Here is a 22,804-nt window from a genome sequence, read left to right as displayed (position 1 = left end):
TTATTTTCAGTGACTACTATTTTAAATTATATAAAAACTACATCAATAAAAATAAATTAAAAATAAAATTGAGTACTTATCATGTGTACAACAAACCCATCATTTAAGTCATTTTGTAACTTGAGAGCGGAGTGCATATATGATGACCTTCGCATATACGACTTTTACTCTTTTTTTTGAGAAAATGAATGAATTAATTAATTAAAAAGCATACGGCATCTACAAATACAATTGAAATTGGACAGACGCTACATAATATAGTTGTTGAATTCTTCCATCTTGAAAATACAACTAAGCGATTTGAAGATGGTTTGAATATATGTACTTGTTTTCATCTAATTGATTTTCACCTGATTGTACTGAACAATTGACCGTATGCGATCCCATAATAACTTTCAAATCTGAATCAAATCCATGAAACTCATGTCGATCTATAACCTCGGTCATGAAGAACTACTACAACAAAACATGCTATTTATGACAGAAAACTTACGACGCAAGTCTTTCTCGCCTGAACTTATGACGGATTTTTTTTTACGACGAAATGCGGTCTTCCGTCGTAAGTTCGTTATTTTGATATTTTTTGAATTGGAGAAAAAAATCAAAAATTCTAGTTGTGAGTGCGGTGTAGTTTCTACATTAGTAACTTACAACGGAATGCGGTTTTCTGTCGTAAGTTTGTTATTTTAATATTTTTTTAATTGAAAAATGAAATAAGTGCTCTATAAAAAATTGAAAAATGAAATAAGTGCCCGATCGAAAGATGATGCCGCCGTTTTTTGCATACAAACTTACAATGGATTCCGTCGTAAATTCATCAATCATATTTAATACCACCAGCCACATTTAAAAATTATTTTGGACGATCCAACCGTACGGATATTAATGTATTGTTAATATTGATTAAAATAAATTTAAAAAAAAAAGCCTTTTATTTGGTTTTTGAATTTTGTAGTCAAATGTGGTCAAATTACTAAGCCATTAATGAAATACTTAACTGAAACATGAAATTATGTTTTGAAGAATTATTTTGGATGATCCAACCGTACGGATGTTATTGTAACGTGTTAATATTGATTAAATTTTTTTTTAAAAAAAAGCCTTTTATTTGTTGTATAGATTTTGTAGTCAAATGCAGTCAAATTACTTAGTCCTTAATGAAATACTTACCCGAAACATTAAAATATTTTCTTAAATATTATTTTAGATGATCCAACCGTACAAATGTTATTGTAACGTGTTAATATTGATTAAAAAATTAAAAAAAAATAGTTTTTTATGTCGTGTGTGGATTTTGTAGTCAAATGCGATCAAATCGCTTAACTTTTAATAGAATACTTTCGCGAAACATGGAACTTTTTTTAAAATTCATTTTGGACTATCCAACTGTACGAATGTTTGAATAATATAAACTATATTATTTAAATTATGAGGAATGAATTTTTTTTTAACTTTCTGCTCAAGCAAAAACGACACACGTAAAAAGTTGCGACGTTTTTTTTTTGAACTTTCTACTTGAGCAAAAACGACAAAAATATTCCGTCGTGAATTTGAAATAATTAATATCTCAAAAATTCGGGTTAATATCTCAAAAAAAAATATATACTTGTTTTTGAAAATAAACAAGTAGGAATTAGTTATTAAAATTTAACTCAAAAATCGACATTATCCTCTTTTACTTTGATAGTACTTGTATTTTTGTATTCAATATATCATATTTAGCGTAAAAATTTCAAGAGGCCATCAAATCTTCGAAACCCATTGAAAGGAAGAGTTTACGATAAATCAAATCATACAAAGGCCACATACGAGTAGCATCTTGTAAAACACAAATATCACAAATATAAACAACACCATAATAACCTGTGGACCATGACTTTTTCAACAGAATTTCGCGAACCAATAGAATAATAATCGCATAAATTTAACATCTGAATCAAATTTCTTACATTTGATTATTTTTGCTCTTTGTTCTAGATGGTGTGCAGTGCACTGTGCACTACTGGCATCTAAATAGTGTTTAAAACACTAAGCACAGTGTCAGCATTTGGCACAAGAATCATGAATAGAACAAGGGCTGCAATTAACATCAAAGGTTGCATAGAATATAGATCCTGCAGAATTGTCTTCGCAAGACTTTATGAAATTAGTTTGTAAATTATTCACTACTCATCCATTAAGCATCTATGATTAAAGACTTTGACATTTGTTACTAACCAATTTAAAAAAAAAAAAAAAAAAAAACTGTTGCTAAGAGCCAAATGTACAACCATGTTCTAGTTTGTTAGTAAGAGAAAGAGCAAGTTGTTAGTAAGAGAAAGAGCAAGGTAAAGAGGGTGCCGCCACTGTTCCTGGTTAATCACCGCTAACTTACAAGGTAAACTACTGTCCTGCAACAGAGCATATGAACTTTACGTCAGAATCTTCGATTTTTATGCCATAATTAACCAACAGATAGATTCCCCACCCTGCCTACATGCAATATAGAAGGATTTCAAATTTGATAGAACAAGATGCAAAACAAACTTGGTATAAAAACTTAACCACTTCGTTGATGCAAGGATTTAGAAAGTCATTCAAATTGTTAAAAAGACAACAAAGGAAAGAAAATCACAGTGAATTACTTGCCAAAACTAGACTGTTAGTCTGCTATATAACTTTTTTTATCATTTCAAATGCACATTATAATAATAAAAAACAGAGTAAGGAACTGTTTTAATTATAGTTAGGTGTAATAAATGTATGCCTTAATCAGTGTGTTAAAATCATCACGCAATGAAACATTAAGCGAACAAAAAAAGAAATAGCTAATACCTTCATAGTTTTGTAAAGCAAAGCTCCTCGAAATGTTGGACAAGTTGCAACTACAGATCATGTAAAGCTGAAGAAATGGACATATGTGAGAAGTCCAGACTGCAGATGCCATCAGCTTAGTAATGGTCATAATTTACAAAGGACCTAATAATGCAAGAAACTCTGCAGGTTCTTCACCTTGTCTGACAATCTGATCAAATCCAATATTGAGCTTGAACAATCAGTATGTTGAAAATATAGTCCAAATTACAGAACGTACAATTTACATCAAATAATAAAAAAAACACCATAAAAACATGCAGCGTGAAACATATGCGAACCGTACAAGCTCAATTTTGAATCCTATATACCAGATAGAATCTCAATTAGATATAAGTTGGTAATAAGCGATGGAGTATGAAGCAAGGGATCTAACAAAATTTTACAAAAAATTTCACTAATTAATTTGTATTGTAATTAATAATTATGTTAATGGAGATTTTTATCCAGTGTGATTCTTTCAAAAACTTCCATTCTGATGAATATTTAAAACTATAGAATATCAAAGAAGTGAGAATAATAGATTCACTTGCAATCTTGTATCCGAATTTAGTTATGTAGATTGTTAGAGAATAAATATCTGCCATTAATATACATATTATGCACTACTTATAAGATCTCCTGGGTTTTTATTGCACATTAATCTATGTGTAGTTTCTCTTTCCTTATGAATTCACTTGGGTTCAAACCTGATCACTAAACAAAGCATCAACATTTTCAAATGTTTTCATATATATGAATGCTTTAATGTAAATTTAACTCTCTCTACATATATAGTCTATGGGTTTTTGCCGATGTCATGTGTATTTCGCTTATACCAAATTTCATTTATTGCCAGGTATCAACAAACCTGCTACGTATGACTACATAAATTCGGCGGGGAAACACTTTTATAACAAGAAAGATAAAGTTGATGCAGAATGTACCTTGACGTCAGTGTCGTCGGGAAGGCCCATTTGAGTGATCACATCAAAACTAACTTCATTCAAGTTAATCTCTTCATGCTCAGGAATCTCCTGGTCTCCCTTAAGCATCTTCTCATCACCATGACTGATACATTTTCCTACCCAAATATACAAAACCTTGTGCTCTATTAATTCTTCTAAGCCTGAAGCTGGAGCAATAAGGATGAAAACACCTTTGGCATCTAAATCAGCTGCACAAAACGACACAATTTTCTCCAAACTAGGCCACCTACATACTACCAATTGATCTTGCTTTGGACAAGATAATTTTTTGTCCACCAGTCCAGAAAGGTCTGTTGCACACTTGGCATCCAATAATACGTTCCGTGCTCCTTTATCTGGTGTCTTGTCAGATGCAGCTTCTTTTACCTTAATTACTTTATCTGGAGTTGGCTTATACACGGGTTCGACGTCTAAACCCTCCTCTCCTTTTGAGATTGTTTTGTTATCTAAATCTGGGGAATAATCCTTATTTTTCATTATGATACCAACAATTTTACCAGAAACACCACTTAAAGGAGCCTCCTTATCCCTTGAATCATCAGCAAGCATTGGCAACTTGCTACCTCTGCGTTCAGCAATAGAAAGTGGAGGTTTCCTGGATGACGCGGATACTGACTGAGAACTATGGCCTGAGTTAAAATTTACATCGATAAATTCAGTGCTTTTAGACATGGATTGAGGGGAAAGTTTACAGGACTGAAGAGATAAATTGGAAAAAGAAGGCACATGAAAAGCTAGAGAGTTACCACATGTAGACAGAGGAGGAGACTTTACAGGAGAATCTGAAAAGCATTTAGAGCTCCTACTTGAATCTGATGATAAGGACTTTGGAGAAAGATGTGGAGGTGAAGAGGAAGAGAAGGTTGTCGACGATGGAGATGTTGGCGACACAGAGGAAGACGACGAATTTACATTAGAAAGTGATGGCTTGGACAAGGAATTTTCTAAACATTTTTTCAACACAGAATCTGGATACACTCTGGAGAGATATGATTTTGTAGCTGAGGCAAACTCATTCATGCTGCCAGATGTAAACTTGCGCCTTAGCGTACTCCAACTGTTTTCTCTTACAGGAAGGTGTGTTTCATGGTCAGTGTTGGATGATGCAAATGGAGGCACAAACCCCCCAACAACTGCTTTCTTGAATATCTCAAATTCGACACTGTATTTAGTCACTTCTCTCTCGCCTGGAACTATCTTCTTCGCTGACTCGACAACATCCACCCCGTTGCTATTTTTATCTGTTTTAGGAAGGAAATCGGAAATAGCGTCCCAAAAGTATGAAGGTTCCTCTCCTTCCTTTATAGCTGCGATGGATACCTGCAGCTTTTCATAACGAACAATCTGGCAAACAGCTCCTCTTGCATCTCTTTCCATAGTGGGTTCACATTTAATGCCTATCCAAACATAGATAGCTGAAGGTACATGAACAATAAATGCGCCCCTAGAATCCAAAGCAGCTGGGCTTGGTGAATTTAGCAATTTCGGCACAAGATGCAATGGATCGTATGGAGAGTGAGAAGCAATTCTGTACATCCTGAGTAACGAATTGGGGCTCAGAGGAAAAGCATGCACCCTTTTCTGGCACTGTAACAACTGACAAGCAAAACCCATATTTGGATCAGCAATACCTCTTGCTGTTTTCACATACTGAAATGCGTCATCAAAATTTTTCCCTTCTCTCCACATAATGTAAGCAATCACCAATGAGGTGGAGCGAGAAACTCCTTGACAGCAATGAACAAAAACACGCCCCTTCTGTTCCCTTACGTCTTCAAAATAATCAAATACATCATACAATATGCTAGTAATATCTTCCGAGGGGCTGTCCTGTAACCACAATGTACGATATACAAATTCCGACTTAAAATACTCTGGACAGACAAAACCTACACAATTCAAAATATGGGTGATTCCGTGCTGTTTAAGTATCACCTTATCTTTCGCAACTCCATCACCCCCAAGATATATATGTTCCACAACTTTAGAACATTCCTTATCATAGACAGCAATCTTATCTTTCTTTACAAGGCCGCTATTTCTATCCACCTTACTTCGTATCGATGACAAATCAAGTTTCAATCTGTCTCCGCCGCTGCTCAAATCTCTCCCACCTGGTGTGCAAGGGAGCAGCCACTCCCCAACATCATCAGACCCAGCTTTTGGCCACTCATCCAAACTTCTCCGTGAAATGGCCAGAGGCTGCAACGGTGGCAAAAGTGACCTTGCCTTCCCTTGTGTTCTAGGAGTCAAAGGAACATTAAACCTACAACCCCCACCACCTCTACTTCCATTCGGATCCATACCATCATTCTCAGCATTAGGGTCCTGCTGAGGCAACATGGTCCTTGAAGCCGACCACGAAGCCGACCTCCAATACTGTTTTCGAGGTACTGGAGCTGGACAAGGCATAGAAGAACCACCACCACTGCCACCAGCACCATCACTGGCAGCAGGATCATCCTTCCCCAGCATTCGAAAGTGATTTTACTGAATAAACCACCAAACTCTTTAGACCCCAACAAAAATTCTCCTATCTGCTATCTTAAAAGATTGCAGATTGCAAAACACCAAACAATCCTACAATCAAACCATATCCAACTCAACCTAAAAATCACAGTAAAGCTTGAATCTTGATCTTACACAAATCACACCTAAACCAAAACAACTACTCATCAGTCAATACATTACAAATCAACAACTTAAACATCTACAAACACAAAAAATCAAAACTTAACAAACCCAAGATCTCAAAAACACAAAACCAAGCAAACCCCACAAAAATACACTCAAGAAACACAACAAAACCACATAAATTTCCAAGATTTTCACCAAAACAGAAACCCTTTAAGCCTGTTCATAAATGGGCCAAGAAAAACATCAGATTTACACAGAAAAGGATAAAAAGACATACCGTTTAAGCCTGTTCTTCAATTGTATCTATCTGTGTGTATGTATATAACATGTGTGTGTGTTTATAAGTATGTAACCAGAGATTTGAGAGAAAACTGGTTGAGCCTGTTTATGTTTCTCTCTCTACAAACTGTCAAGTCATGTGAAAGGACCCCTGCTCATAAATTGCAATTTTCTTCATTTTTTCGTCAGCAGGCTACTTTTTTTGTATGTATATGCAGATCGATAAATGATTGAATTTTCACAATTTAATTAAATATTAAAAAAAATATTCTATTTATTATTAAAATATTTTAAATTTTCTAACTTAATAAGTGAGTTATTTATTATTTATGCAGTTACTTAATAACAGTGGATCTAAGATAAGAATCTTAATTTATTGAACCAAGACTTTTATGTATCATTAGAAATCAATTATAATTTTTTTTAATTTCCTCATTTATTTACAATTTTTATTGACACGTAATGTAAACTTCTATAAAATATTGTTTGATAATTTATTGTTTTAATTTTTATAAAAATTTAAATAAAATATTCAAAAAAAAATAAACTAATTTATAACTATATTTTACGAGAGTTTTAGAATACATATTGAACTCTGTGAAAGATGAAAGACAGATGCAAAACTAATCTTATTTGCATAAAATAATAAAAAATGAAATGAAATTGATTTTTTGATATTTTAGCAAAATTAGAAATAATTTTTTGCGTACCCTTTTTTTCAATTTTTACACTGAGCATAAAATACTCTTTTAATAATCTGATTTTGACATGTTTGTGATTGTTTTTCATTTCTACTTCTACAGAAATATAAATTATAAAACTCGTAAAATGTATTGTACTCAAATATTCATACTAACTCATTAATAATTTGCTTTTTATATTATATTTATTAGTTATTACTTTTTAAATATTCAATTTCAATCCCAAATTATGTATCTTCATTTTTCAAATACAATACATCTTAGTCTAACTTTTTGTTTTCAGTAAATTGCATAACCAAACAGAAACTCTGGTGACACTATTAAATGATCATTGATATTAGAAGTAATGGCATAAAATCTTCTGCTATTACTTTATCAGAATGCATTTTTTATGAACTTGACATTCTAATTGTCTTAGTACAATGAATGCATCAACCAACATCTTGCTTAAGAACATATAATACATTTCCTACTATGCAAGTGTCATCTTTTAGGCAAAATAAAATAAAATTTGTCATCCTTATCTTATTCTACATTTGTTTGATCAAGTCTAACTTGACTTTTGAACATCAATATTTTCAACTGCAGATGATGCTAATATTTGGGTTGTAACTTATAAACCTGTGCTCCCAAATTTACAGGCAATTATTGAGAGATTTGTGTCTTTGATAGTAATATATATATATATGTGGGCGAATCTAGTGTCTTAATTGTTGTATCACCGCATAATTCAACTATCCCAGCAACCAGATAATTAGTATGTTCAAATAGGATCAGTTTTGTAGCAAATGTTTCTGCAGGCCTGCAGCAAACAAGAAAATAATCCCAGGCTAGCTATAAAAATAATCAAATTGTGAAATTTAATTTATCAGGAATTTAAAAGCTTCACTACAGCCAGGAGATCAGGGGGAAATTGAAAGAAATGTGTGTAGCCTTATTATCTTGACAGAACCTCAAATTACTGCAAAGATGCCGCTGATATGGATAAGCACCGAAGTTACTTGCATTATATGTTCTTGTGTTTTGTTGACAAAGAAAGCAAAATTTGCACCATTACGAAGCATATAGGCATCAGAAATGCCATGTTGTGATTACTACAAAAAGAATTGTCACCCCATTCTTCCTGGAGTTGCATGTTCTGCCTCTCACCGATTATGGATCTGATATCTGTGTTCAAGCAAAGAAATGGTCTAGTAACTTGAAATTTGAATATCTTTAATACATAGCATGACTGTCTACAAACCGGATACCTTGCCTAGCTTGGTCAATATACCAGAAATGTGGATAGAATAGACAGAGACATATAGAAAATGTGGGTTTTAGCCCCACATTGTCAAGTCATTTTGAGCCGAAATTTTGAGTAGTGGAAGTTTTGTGTGCCCAACAAGTGATGCTTGGAGTGTGTTGTCCGTCAGAGAGAGCCTTCCGAAACATGTTGAATTACTCAAAATCCTTAAGGGATGAATGATATGTGATCGGCTTAATGACCTTTTAACCCTTGAAGTATGTATGGATGTTCCGATGCGGCCTCGATGTTTAAAAGCGTACCTTTCGACCCTCAAAGTATCCGATACGTACCTTTTAGCCCTTTTCCAAAAAAACGGTATAAATCGGGGGGTAAAGTAGAGAATTCCTAATTTGGGTTAAGTTTATGCGTACCCTTTAAACCCTAAAGAATACAAAGAATAGAAAGCATAGTGAAGAAGTTCGAGCTGCTGCGGATAGAAGAAACAAGGCACGATTGGGTGTGGATTGAAGTCTTAGATCGTGATGGCTAGCATAAGCGACAGCTCCGCTGGTAATTTCTTAACCCTTTTCTCAATTGAATATGATGATTAACACCCCCCCCCCCTTGTATCTGCATCATTTTCATAGGGTTTTTGTTTTGTTTTTTCTGTATGATTATTTTCCAATGTTCATCTCGTGATTTTGTGATTAAAAGGTGATGATGCTATAATGTTGAGTATGTTTCATGGTGGGTCTTTGAATTGGGTCCCCGTTACCGAATATGTTGGGGGTAGAGTCACCGTGTACAATTTTAGAGACCAGGACGAAATTAACATGGAGAGTCTGAGAGAATGGAGTAAAGCTCTGGGTTATGGGGGTTTGAGCTGTCTCTATTATAGGATTCCTGATAGAGATCTTGATGGAGGGTTGGTTTTATTGAAAGATGAGAAAGATGTAGGAGATATGTTGTCATTTGCTATGGAAAATGACAACAAAATAGATGTTTATGTGCAACATTCTAATCAGGAGTTTGAAGAAAATTTTGGAGGGGTGAATGATGCAGCTGAAGAACGCATGAGTGTGGATGAACTTGAGGACTCTGATTTTGCTGAATCAGATTATTCAATGACTGATGATGACTTGCTCTTTAATGATAATGTTGATGCTGGAGTTGAATGGGTTGGTGCATTGAGGGCTGGACTGGGATTAGCAGAAGAAGTGCCGTTGGAGCCAGAAGATGAAGAACATAGTGAGTATGACAGTGATGATCTTGAAAGCTTGGATGGCAATGATTTAGAGGAGGGTGAAGGCAGTAGTAGAAGGAAAACATTTCCAATCTACAAGGACACAGAAGATCCAAAGTGGACAGTTGGGATGGTTTTCACTGATCACAAACAATGCAGAGAAGCTATAATGAAACATTCAGCTAGTGAAGGTAGAGTGATAAGGTTTGTCAAGAGTGACAGAACAAGGGTGAAGGCTGTGTGTAAAGCTCCATGCCAGTGGTCTCTTTTTGCCTCTCTCAACTTCAACAAAACCATGCAGTTAAAGAAAGTGGGCCCAGGTACATTTTGAGGTTATTTGTGTCTTTTTACAATGCCAACTGGGTGAATGCATATTGTATTTATGTCTTCTTTTTGTGACAGAGCACACATGTGCTAGAGAGCAGAGGGGGTTACCTCTGATAAATTCAGGATTCTTGGCAAGGAAATATCTGGCAGAATTCAGAATCAACCCCTCTTGGCCAGTGAAAGCATTCCACAACACAGTTTTAAGAGATCTGCAGCTGGATATCAAGCCTCACATCTTGAGAAAAGCAAGGAGAAAGTGTATGAGAATTATGAATGGGACACTTGAAGAGCAGTTCCAGAAGCTGTGGGACTACAGGACAGAGCTTCTCAAAAGGAACCCCAACTCAACAGTTGAGATTGACATAGAGCCAGGTATTGTATCTAATTATTTCACTTTAAAATGCTTTATGTGTACTTTTTTTTAAAATTCCAGATCTGTGCTTGTAGGGGCTGTTGGAGTCTTTAGAAGGATGTACATCTGTCTAGGAGGGCTCAAGCATGGCTTTAAGCTTGGTTGCAGGAAGTTCATAGGTTTGGATGGCTGTCACCTGAAAAGTGCTTACAAAGGTCAGTTACTCTGTGCTGTGGGTTTAGATGGCAATAATTGTATGTTTCCTATAGCATATGCAGTAGTTGAGGCTGAGAAACTTGATTCCTGGAGATGGTTTGTGGCTTATCTTGTTCAAGATTTTGATATAGGCCTAGGTGATGGTTGGTCCTTCATTAGTGATAGGCAGAAGGGGCTTTTGAATGTAGTTCAAGAGATGTTACCCATGGCTGAGCATAGGTATTGTGTTAGACACTTACACAATAATTTTAAGGGTAAGTATGGGGGTAGGTCTTTGAAGGACAAGCTTTGGGCTTGTGCTAGGGCATCAAATATTGAGGCATTTCAGGTTGCTATGACCAACATTAAAGAGGAGAATGAGGGTGCTTGGAAATGGTTGACAGAGGTTCCATTCCATCATTGGACTAGATCTCATTTCAAAACAGAGTCAAGATGTGATCTTCTTTTGAACAATATGTGTGAGAGTTTTAATAGGTGTATTTTGGGGGCTAGGGAGCAAGGAGTTCTATTGATGTTAGAAATGATTAGAGAATACCTGATGAGGAGGCTGCAGACAAAAAGAGATGAAATGGTTTCTTGGGAGGACAAAAAATTTACCCCAAAAATCTACAAGATTATTGAGAAAAACAAGAAACTGAGTGGATCTTGCTACTCCACATATGCTGGTTATGATGAATTTGAAGTTACTACATTCACTGGTTCCAAGTATGCTGTCCATCTAGGAAACAGGACCTGTGGGTGTATGAGATGGGACTTGTGTGGCATACCTTGCCAACATGTCATAAGTTGCTTGAATAGGATGGGGTACAGTGTAGAGGACTATGTTGACAAGGTCTACACCACAGCCAACTACAAAAAAGCTTACTCTGGAATAATCTATCCCATGAATGGTCACAATTTGTGGGAGAAGAGTGGTTTAGTAATGAAACCACCAACTGTTGAGAGGCAACCAGGAAGGCCCAAAAAAAGGAGAAGACCAGAGATGCCAGACTTAGTTGAAAAGGAGATTGAAGGTGTGAAGACTTTAAGCAAGAAAACTCAATTAACTGTGAGGTAGTAATTTCCTATATTTTCTTTATTTTTTGCCTTTTTTGCCTTTTTCTATGGTTTTTAAGATTTTCTTACATTTATGCAGGTGTGGGAAGTGCAAGGAATTTGGCCATAACAAAAGGACTTGCCCTTCACTTCATCCAGTTGAGGCAAATGCTGAGGCAGAAACTGCAGATGAAGGAGATAGTGCTGAACTGCAAGAAACTGCAATTGATTATCCTGACCAAGGTCCACCCTTGACTCAACAAAGTCAAGAGTTTGAGGGACCTCTTGTTGAAGAAGAGGGGGACAAAGATGAGAGTGAAGCTGCAAGTGAGGACAGTGAGGGTAAAGATGCAAGTGATGCAAGTGAGGACAGTGAGGGCAAAGATGCAAGTGATGCAAGTGAGGAGAGTGAGGATGATGAAACCCCTCTAGCAATTGCAGCAAAGAAGATTAGGCAAATGAGGATCCAAAAAATGGGGTTGACAACAACCAGAGATTCACCTATCATGGTTGCAGCTGGAAAACTGAAGACCCTTAAAGAGATAATGGATTCAGAAAAGAAGAAGGAAACAAGTGTTGCAGAGGCTCAAGCTGTTGAAATGGAGGATGCTAGGAGGAAGACTGTGAAACAGGAAATGCAACAGAGGATTGACAAAGGCAAAAATCCAATGAAAGTCTCTGAGATTGAACCTAGGAGAAGCTACAGATTGTTTAGGAAAATAGCTCTTAACAAATTCACAAACACAGTGGATACCCCAGTTGTCATTGATGAGGCTGGGGAGGAGGATAAACAACCTCCACGGGTGCAGATAAATTCTTACACAGGCCCTATGAAACTAGGGAAGAAACAACCTCCACCAGTGAAGCAGTATAAGGCCATTGTTGGTCAAACAGAGGTCAAGTCTGCACCATTCTTATCACATGGCAGAAATGTAATCACAAAGGGTACATTGGCCAAAGCTCTCGGTGCTTTGAAAAAGAGTTATCTCCCAGGTTCTGCAGCAAAGGGGAAGGATAGCCAGCAGCCTTGATTTTAGCAGTTTTTCTCTATTATTTTGTAATGCTATGACATTGGTACTTTGACTACTTTCTGGACTTAATTTTATTTCAGTTGTAATGCTTTTGGGGATGTTTTGTAACTTGATCTTTTGCAAAGAATTTAATGTAAGCTAATGATTTCCATTCCAAAACATCTACTTTCATTTCATTACAATAGATGCTAGTACATACTGCATAGTACAACTAGGGTAGTTCTAACACACTAGGTGAAGCATTTTTGTTTGCCCTTACAAACACCCATACTATTAACAACACAAACAACAAAACCAGTATGGACTTTTTTCTCTTCACGGGTCTGTTCACACCAGCTGCAGCCTCATTTTTCTTTGCATCATCTTCGAGATTTCGAATGCGCCGCAACAGTCCTGGGATTATTGCTTTTGATCTTGCACACATGGGTGGATCAAACCATTGGTGAAAGTTACAAGCATTGCTTCTGTTATCCTGCAGTTAAATTAGATATAGTTAGATTACATTTAAGAACAAAAATCATACATGTTAGTGGGATCTGCTTACCTTGAATCTCATACATCCCCAGAATCGCCTCCCCGGATTAGAATCAGTCCACGATGTCTTCAAAGCAGCAGCTGTTCCACACCTACAGTTAGGCTCCATCTAGACAACTTGTTCTGTTTTACACAAGAAAATGACAACACACACAACTATGATACATATATATATACACAAGAAACATCAAGGGCAAAAGGGGATGGCGGGAGACCTCTAGATTTTTGGAGGGAAACTCAGGGTTAAATGTCTTGTTTGTCCCCCCCGATTTATACCGTTTTTTTGGAAAAGGGCTAAAAGGTACGTATCGGATACTTTGAGGGTCGAAGGGTACGCTTTTAAACATCGAGGCCGCATCGGAACATTCATACATACTTCGAGGGCTAAAAGGTCATTAAGCCTATGTGATCATTCAAAGTTGAACCCTTGAAAGTGGAAAATTTGCTAAATAAGCTTTAGTTCCACATTGATATGAAAAAGGAGTTTGCATTGCTTTATATAGCACAAGTTCAAATATGTTAGTAAGGTAATATTGCTCCCTTCTCTTCTCTATAAGTAATGCAATTGCTTCACTGTCAAACGCTAATACGCTTTAAAGAAACAGCTATGCACTGGAGTCGGGTTCTTGTCCCCTCATTATTTGATTTGTTTCGTGGAGTCGATCGGGTTTTTCCGCTCTTGTCTCCTCATTATTTGATTACGAACACGATTGCCATTGTTGATTGGTTTTGTCACAGATTGTGCAACAGATATTTCCTCTGAAGCGCCATCTGCTTATGCAGTGCCGGATACATTATTCTAAAAATCCAAAACCAATGTCAACATCAAAACTAACTAAAACCTAGGTTAAGGCATATTAAGCCAAGAGAACTAAACTCCTGCAGGTTGAATTCGCCCTTGTGACACAAATGGTAGTAAGTAGTAATTTATACAGATTCAGAGAACATATCTGTACCTTGATGGTAAATTATCTCCTTCAATAAAATTTCTTTTAGGCTACTGTCAAAACTGCTATTTGTTATATTATGATGCCGAATAATTGAGAAAACTGAATAAAGCTACACCTGTACAAGCTTCTATATACAACTGACATGAAGCGGAGAGAGTTTGTTTTCATCTTTCTTCCTTCCATGTATGGGCTGACATCATGAGTCTAAAACAAATTGCTCCAAGTACTCCATTTATCGATTTTACTTTAAAAGCGCAGAGACCATTCTGCAAAGTCCATCAAGTGGGATCAATTAGTTGTTGCAGGTAGTTTCAACATTGGAGACCATTAATAGAATCCAAAACAATCAGCTTTAAAATAAAAGCAAAATCAGTAACAGAACTGTCAGGCATGATCCTAACAGTGACATTGTCGCAATTTATCAGAGCGAAAGAGAGAGATTGTCAAGCGCAGTCTTAATGTTTATGACTGAGACAATGTATTGTAGAGGGCTAAGCAGTAACAAAAATTATGACTTACACCCTAATGATATGAAAGCCGCCAAGGAGAAAGAATTCTGTTGTGATAAAGAGATCCTTGCAACAGATTGCGTAATAGATTTCAATATCGATCACGTCATTGTAATAATAAAGTGATCGTGGTCTTGCAATAGATTACGTAATAGGGGTCATGTTTAAGAGAGCACCATTAGGGAGAGAACCCATAGAACCCTTATTAGTTAGGGTTCAGCAGCAGAACTCCACATGCAAAAAATGTCAATATCTATGTGTTATATTTTAAAATTATTTTTGAACACACACAACGATGAAAAAACATGAAAAAACATGTATTTAGATTTAGATCCTAAAAATCTATTTAAAATTTAGGGTTCCGTAGCAGAACCTTAGTGGTTCTATGGTTCTATTTTAAGGACTGGTTCTCTCTTGAGTGCGACCCTACGTTAATAGGTTTCAATGTTGATCACGTCATTGTAATAATAAAGTGATCGTTGCAATAGACTACGTAATAGATTTCAAATATTCAATGATTGAGCAACGATAATTATGACATGTTGATTTTCTGCCCCATTCATAGTCCACATAACTAGAAAAGCAAATATATTTTTCGGAAAATCTAGACAATATTGCTACCATACCAACCATATATGCCCTGTACAAGTATGACTTCCTACTTCTCATGCTTGCTTAGGGGAAGGAAATTTACTAGCTTAAACTTTAATTTTAAGAAATTTACTCTTTCTTGAGTAAATTTCAGGAGTGCGGCCAAGTTTTATGCTAATGTTTAGAAATGTGGCTGGATTTCTAAATTAACAGATTAATGGTGACTCGATTTCATTTCCGCCTTTCAAAAGCTTGTCTCCCATTAAATAGACCCTCGTCTCCTAAACCCAAATATTGTCTTTTCCTTTTGTTATTGTGGTAAAGTAGTAGCGATTAGAGTTGCTTGAACCGATGCTAATGTTGGGCGAAGGTTGAAGAACTGTATGGAGGAAAGCCGTGGATGCAGATACTTCCGATGGGTGAAATAATATTCATCGATTGAGAGAAGTGATTGTTTCAATTTCTTGACAGCAAAAACGGTATTGTTGTTGTTGAGCTTCACCTTGTAAAGGCTTCTACAAAGCCCCATGGCCTTGCAAATCAGCTTGTGCTTCAAGAAGGTCACACATTTGAAACCTTTCTTTTCTTCGAGGAAGAAAAAAAAGGACGGGCTGTTTCACTTAGCTGGCTGCACTTCTTCCACATCTTTCATAGGAGGAAAATTTGGAGGGGCTGGAGATTATGCCAGGATCTTCCGAATCTTCTTATTTTTCGCTGATTTTACAGCGCCTTTTTCATATATACCCCTTTAACCCTTTAGTTTATGTTTTTTTAATTAAGTTAACGGTGCAAACATAACGTCCTTAATGGGAAACAAGTTTTTAAAAGGCAGACACGAAATCCAGACACCATTCTCTTAATATAAAAATCTAGCCACATTTCTGAAAATTAGATTAAATTTTAGCCACGCCTATGAAATTTATTCTTAATTTTTTTCCTCCGAGCAAGCAATTAATTTCAATAGCTTCATAATACACCATCTTATACATGGACTATGGACATTTAGGTTTATAAGCCAGGTTACCCGAACTCGCTCAATGTGTCCAACCTGGATACACAATTAAGTGTCGAATTCCGTAATATTTTGAAAATTTTACATTTCTTTGGCTGAAAATAAGTGTCGGAGTGTCCATACCCATGTACAGCTGTCGAGTGTCCGACACGGGTACTCGAAGAAAAATAAGAGTCGGGAGCAACATAGTTTATAAGTATTCGTGTTGCATTCTTTAAAGCAAATAAGCAATGCATGAATAGAAGACTGATAGAAGTTAGTACTTGTTCACTACTGAGCCATACAAGATACAAACCAAACTGTATACATCTCATGAAAGTATCCGATTTTCACTTAACCAAAGTCTTTATCAATTTGATAAAGCTGTTCCAGTCGTCGCTTCATGCCTGAAGGCTGCAGCAATCATCAGTTGTTACATTACATAACACGTATTCTGGCGATTGCTTGGTGATATATTAATCAAACCAGAGACAACGCACTCCTACAGTCTTCATGACATAATTAACTCTAAGTCCAATGCCAATGTCTTGAGAGCTTGTTACAACATAATAAGCAAAAATTTCGGCCACCACCCGAGATCTAAACATTCAAAGCCTGTAATTATAGATGTCTATGCAAACATGTCAAATTCAGATTCCTGCAGCAAACTTTTCTACGAGGCTATATACCAAATTCAGATTCCTGCAAACATTTCGCAAAAGGTGTGACCGGAGTGACAACAATTCATCAGAGATCCCATGTCATCAAACCAAATTCAACAAAGCAACTGCATCAATATCAAAAAGTCTCCAGCAAACAAAAGATAGCCAAACCAGATGGCAAACAAAGTTTAAAGACACAGAAATAGCAAGATTAAACTATTCAATTACATAATCCGCGAGGCATCCCTCGCTTCAAGCAACTTCCTTTGCAGCAGCGTCATTGTGATCCCTAGACCCCTGGGCCTCTTCATTTCAAAGTCGCAGCCTACTGAGCTCATCCTCCAGCTCCTTGATCCGCTTCTTCAGAACATTATTCTCCTCATCAATTCTAAGCTTCTCCAGAAGATCCATCTCGTGAGCTTCAGCCTCCTCAAGCTTCAGGATCATCTTATTAAGCTCTAATTTCAGACAAGCAATCTCCTGCAAAAACAGAAAGAGATTTTAATTACAAACTTTTATCACAAGTAACAAGAAGAGATCATTATTATTCTTATTAAATACTTTTCCTCACATCACCAATAACCGATGTAATTGTATGAGTAAATTACCTCGTCCGCTATTATGCTTGCAATTCTGCCCTGCCGAATGTCATGAGGCGAAATCAGACTCTCCTCATACTTTGCAATGTGGATTCGACCTTCCCTACTCCTAATCCTTCGTAAATCACAAAGCTTGGAGGCTATATCCTTCACCGGATCATACCATCCAAGCTCAAGATTTACATCAAACAAAACGGCATCTTCTGCCTGGCAAATTGGGAAAACCGGCACATGGGGTTGAAGAAAAGATCTTCTGAACGAAAAACTCTTGGTCCAAGACTCTTGAACACCAAGATCCTTCATCATCCACATTCCCACAGAGAAATCATCCTCATCAACCACAACACTAAGGCACCCTTCCAACACCACAAAAGCCTTAATTTTATCCTCATCATGTATATTCTCATCATGTAAAGAAACTGTACTAAATTCCTCTTTAACAAAATCAAACGCTATGAGGCAAAGTCGTCGATATCGATGCTTCCCATCAACTTCTACAGACCAGCCTAGCCAGTAAGCGGAACCATTTAAATAAACCGCACAATCAGAAATAAAACCCAAAAGTGGTTCGGTAACCGTGATCTTCTTGGTCTTCCATGAGTCAGCCTTACTAGAATAAACCCTGATCACTGGTGCATAAGGCCGATCTTTATAAAGGGCAACACTAACCACCCTGAAATCATCCAGTGATGGAATGTAACCAAATCCGGACACCTTACTCGGATGCCAACTCGAAATCCAGAATCTACCAGGATTAGGCAAAACCCGAAACTCTTTAGTAGTCGGGTTCAGAAGAGAGTATGTGTTTGGAGGGCAGCGCAGGCATGCTAAGCTCTTTGATGTGCCAACCAGACTGGTGGGATGTCGGAACTTGCTGACATCATTCGGGGGCAATGGAACAGCAGCCAGACGAGAGACAAGGTTGTGATCCGTGATTGTCAGAGTGTGCACACTCGAACTGGCAGCTACAAGTAGTACTTTCAGACTGTTCTGATCCAAAATTTGCTCGCTGTGGCGTTTGATGAAATGGGGAGATTTGAGAAGCATGTTGAAAGATTTTGATACGCACTTTAGTTGCCCTAGTGTTTTGACTGGCAAGTCTATAAGAATTTTGGTGTTGATTTCAGTTGGTAAGCACTCCATTGCTGTCACTTTGAAATGGTATTGTCGTTATGTTTGGCCGAGTTAAACCTTGCAAGATTTTATAGTCAGGTGCATTTAATTAGATTGCATGGATTTATCTATAGATTAGAAAATCCAAGGCCTAATCATCAATTTTTTTAATTTCATTAGAATTTAGGCGAAGTAAGTTGTTAGTTGAGATTTGGAATTATATATTAAATTTTGATTGTATTTGAGTTTTTACAATAGTTCGCTAAAATTGGTTGGTTAATTAATTAAATCACTAAGATATTATAGTTCGATGGTGTTATGCGTACTTTTTATATAATTTATTTTGAAATTTGAAATGAAAATGGATAAATATTTGTTGGATTGGTTTCACAGAAATTTTATTTAATTTAAGTTCGTGTAAATTTTAAAAATCTTAGATAGCTTGATTTTAAAATTATAATACATTAATAATTTTCTAAAATCTGAATATGTGTAGATTTTAGTTAAAATTTATTAAAGTAGTTAAAACTGCTACAATATAATATCTAGTTAGTAAAGGTTAGAGATATGAAATTTGAAAATAATAATAAAGTAGGTGATCAGTTATCACGATTGTTAGAGCAATTTAATGGGAAAAAAATTTATAAGAACAATATATTATATAATCAATAATCTACTCAATATAATAATTAAGAGTACTAAAGTCGAGGCAACTCTAGCAAAATCCAACCATGATAACTCTAGCTAAAAACTGACACGATATTTAATATGAAAAACCAAATACGTGTAAATATGATTAAAATACAACATAGGATACAACAAATTCAAATTGAGCAATTGTAACCGTTATATTAGAGTAACCGTAATATATTTGTTAGAAATTTTAATTTTAAAGTTCAAAAATCGAACAATAATAATGTAGTTTTCGACACACACATATATACATGATCCTTCTCCAATACAAATCATTGAAATACAAATTGTACAATTGATTAGAATGAGAAGAATTTTGGAAATAGATCTCAAGATACTCTATATATATGGGACTTGGGGGCTATATAGTGGGACAAAAGTTTTGCTGTTAATGGAGCCTGTCCAAGACTTGTCCGAAGTCTTGACAAGGCTCTAATGGGCCGGGGATGGTTGAGGGAGGGCGAGGTGATAGGTGTATATAGGGGGTGGGTGATGACATATAGAGGATGGTGATTTCGTTTAGGGGTGGTTTATATTAAATTTTATTTTAGCGCTTTGTATTTGAATAATATATATTTATATATAGAGTTAAGTTCCATGTAGTCCACATATTTACTGTAGTGCCGTAGACCACGTATGTTCTGCAACTATAGAATGGCATAAAAACATTGCAAAATATATGAAACTTGTTATTTTGTGAAATACATTCTATAAATATCACTATTTCACGAAAAATATTGAAAATTATTTATGTTCGACAAGTAGAACATATATGTTCTGTAATATGTAAATATGTTCTGCAAACTTAACATGTTTTGCAGAATAATGTGTTTTCACTATTTAACTTGTAGAATGTTTAGGATTGTCAAAATTTTAACAAAATAGTGATGTTTATAGAACATGATTTGCAAAATAACACATTTTGCAATTTTTTTATGTCATTCTATAGTTGCAGAACATACGTGGTCTACGGTACTACAGTAAATATGTGGACTACATGGAACTTTGTTCTTTATATATATATATAATCAAAAATATCATTATTTAATTCTAAATTACATATAATACAATGAAATGGAGTTGTTTCAAAAAGTCATTTTAATATAATATTTTAAATATAACGGTTAGAAATTTGAAATAATAAAGAGGTATGTAAACAATTATCGTGGTTATTAGACGATTAAATGAAAGATATTTTTAGCAAAATTTTATATAATTAAATATATAGTTAACTCAAGTATAATACATAAGAGCGTTACAATCGAGGCATCTCCGGTTTAGTAATATATAATATATATAGTAATTTTGTAGGGGGAAAATCAGTAGAAGGAAGTCTACAAAATTACTATTTTACCCCTGCAGCCGTTAATTTTAACATTCAACTTGACGGAAAATGGTCAAAGGAGTGCATATCGAAATGTTTTTTTAACATTAGAGTGCGTATTTACAAGAAATTTTGTTTGAGACCAAATCGAAAAAGCGCTTAAACTTAGGGGGTGCAAAGTGTAAATTACTCTAGTAATAAAGTATGTAAATAGTTATCTTGGTTATTAGGCGATTTATAAATGAAAGATAATTTTAGCAAAATTGTATATAATTTAAAGATATAGTTAAACCCAAGTATAATAATTAAGAGCGTTACAACTGAGGCAGCTCCAATTAAAATCCAACAGACGTAACTCTAGCTAAAATCCAACATGACATTTAGCGAAATGAAAAGCCAATCCAGTGTACATATGACTACAATCCAACATGATATACAACAAATTGAAACAGCGTTATCATAGCCATTTGTCAATGAATATAGTAGTTAGAAATTTGTGTGTGCGTGCGCGCGAGCGTAAATGTCATGTTAGGATATGTGTGTGTGCGCGCGTGTAAAATTAATAAAGAATCATTAGTTATCCTAAGCCACATATAATATAATGAAATGGAGCTGTTTCGAATATATATGTTAGGATATAATATTTAGAATCTAACGGTTGGAAATTTTAAATTTGAATAATAATAAATTAGATGAACAGTTATCGTGGCTGTTAAAGCAGTTAAATCACATATAAATTAAATTTAGAGTAGACTCAATTATAATAATTAAAACCGTTACCATCGAGGCAACTCTAACTAAAATCCGACTGATGTAACTCTAGCTAAAATGCAACATGACATTTATCAAAATGGAAAGCCAAATTAGTGTAAATATGACAGAAATCGAACATGGTATACAACAAATTGAAGCAGAGTTATAATAATTATTATAAACTTATAATACGTACTGTCATTGAAATATAGTCGTTAGAAACTTGAATTTTTAATGTTGAAGATTGGACGCAATCCTCCATCAAGTAACCGATCAATGAGTTTTAAAGTAGTTTAACCAATCAGATATCACACTTAAATTATTTTAGATCAATCTTATTTATTATTTGTCTTTCTTCTTTTAAGGAGTTTAACAAACCCCGATTAACCAATCAGGGAATTTATATGAAAATAGGTGAATAGTTATCATGGTTATTATAGCAATTAAATAAAAGATTAATTTATAAAGCTTGTATATATTTAAAGATATACTAAACTCAATTATAATAATTAAGAGTGTTACGATTAAGACAGCTCCAACTAAAATCCAACCAATGTACCTCTAACTAATATCCAACATGACATTTATCATAAATTACCTTGAGCGTTGATATTTTTAGTTAACAAATTAAAAAAGTAATCAATAACAATAACATGATATCAGAGTTACTCGTCATAACAAGGCAGAATTCTTTGATTCTTCAGCGGAAGTATTTTGGGGAGGGACTTGTTTAGTAGGGTGAATGAGAATAATGTTGTCACGAGAGCTTCAGGGCTGTGCCTGTTGAGTACCAATATGTGGAGTCGTTTTCCATAGATCTGGAGGTGTTTGCCTTGGAAACTGGTGTCTGGACACCTCATATATATACTAGTTTTCCCTAGGCAGATTCGGTTGCTCACACTACTAGAAAAGCGGGCATTTTCGACAGACCAAAGTGGTCGGAAAAAAAAGCGGGCATTTCCTATTGACAGACCAAATGCGATCGGTCGTAAAAAAATGACGTCATTTACGGCCGCCATTACTGACCGCACCAAATCGGTCGGTTATAATGGTCGTGGGTCCTGCTCACCAACGTTCTTCAGCTGACATGGACGCCACGTCGTTAAACTGACCGACACATTTCTGACCACCTTGACTAGTTTAAAATAATTGATCAGCTTTTAACTTGTTGTCGACTTGTGATTGGCTGAGTGGGGACGAGGTGGAGCCCAGATT

General features: G+C 35.6%; 3 protein-coding genes across 6 annotated transcripts; all 3 read right to left on the bottom strand.

The window, feature by feature from the left end:
• Window positions 1-2,062: 2,062 nt before the first annotated feature.
• On the bottom strand, window positions 2,063-6,916 carry LOC108219147 (protein-tyrosine-phosphatase MKP1). Of its 4 annotated transcripts, XM_017392439.2 has the most exons (5): window positions 6,736-6,915; window positions 4,568-6,475; window positions 3,780-4,450; window positions 2,815-3,004; window positions 2,063-2,390 (listed from the first exon to the last, which is right to left on the bottom strand). In XM_017392439.2, the coding sequence occupies exons 2-4, from the start codon at window positions 6,294-6,296 to the stop codon at window positions 2,948-2,950; spliced, it is 2,457 nt and encodes an 818-aa protein (XP_017247928.1). In that variant the 5' UTR covers window positions 6,297-6,475; window positions 6,736-6,915; the 3' UTR covers window positions 2,063-2,390; window positions 2,815-2,947. The 4 variants fall into 4 exon arrangements, with proteins under 4 accessions (XP_017247928.1, XP_017247927.1, XP_017247926.1 ...); XM_017392438.2 differs by having other exon boundaries at window positions 2,063-2,472; window positions 3,780-6,475; window positions 6,736-6,916; XM_017392437.2 differs by having other exon boundaries at window positions 3,780-6,475; window positions 6,736-6,916.
• Window positions 6,917-13,081: 6,165 nt separating this feature from the next.
• Window positions 13,082-13,513, bottom strand: LOC108217189 (uncharacterized). Its single transcript, XM_017390032.1, has 2 exons — window positions 13,415-13,513; window positions 13,082-13,342 (listed from the first exon to the last, which is right to left on the bottom strand). Exons 1-2 carry the CDS (start codon window positions 13,511-13,513, stop codon window positions 13,082-13,084), a joined length of 360 nt encoding a protein of 119 aa, XP_017245521.1.
• A 3,906-nt stretch (window positions 13,514-17,419) lies between these two features.
• Window positions 17,420-18,849, bottom strand: LOC108217188 (F-box protein CPR1-like). The gene is made up of 2 exons (XM_017390031.2): window positions 17,716-18,849; window positions 17,420-17,587 (listed from the first exon to the last, which is right to left on the bottom strand). The coding sequence occupies exons 1-2, from the start codon at window positions 18,847-18,849 to the stop codon at window positions 17,420-17,422; spliced, it is 1,302 nt and encodes a 433-aa protein (XP_017245520.2).
• Window positions 18,850-22,804: the final 3,955 nt, after the last annotated feature.

The sequence above is a fragment of the Daucus carota genome, chromosome 4, assembly GCF_001625215.2.
Source record: "Daucus carota subsp. sativus chromosome 4, DH1 v3.0, whole genome shotgun sequence".
In the NCBI taxonomy this organism is placed as follows: Eukaryota; Viridiplantae; Streptophyta; class Magnoliopsida; order Apiales; family Apiaceae; genus Daucus; species Daucus carota.
The sequence above is the reverse complement of the archived record's forward strand: the minus strand, read 5'-3'. Positions and strand labels throughout refer to the sequence as shown.

Coding starts and splice junctions, on each gene's coding strand:
- LOC108219147 (XM_017392438.2), bottom strand. CDS start 6,296: ATGCTGGGGAAGGATGATCCTGCTGCCAGTGATGGTGCTGGTGGCAGT. Junction 3,005..3,779: donor CCGACGACACTGACGTCAAG/GTACATTCTGCA, acceptor GGATTTGATCAG/ATTGTCAGACAAGGTGAAGA.
- LOC108217189 (XM_017390032.1), bottom strand. CDS start 13,513: ATGGAGCCTAACTGTAGGTGTGGAACAGCTGCTGCTTTGAAGACATCG. Junction 13,343..13,414: donor GGGGATGTATGAGATTCAAG/GTAAGCAGATCC, acceptor ATTTAACTGCAG/GATAACAGAAGCAATGCTTG.
- LOC108217188 (XM_017390031.2), bottom strand. CDS start 18,849: ATGGAGTGCTTACCAACTGAAATCAACACCAAAATTCTTATAGACTTG. Junction 17,588..17,715: donor CAAGCATAATAGCGGACGAG/GTAATTTACTCA, acceptor CTGTTTTTGCAG/GAGATTGCTTGTCTGAAATT.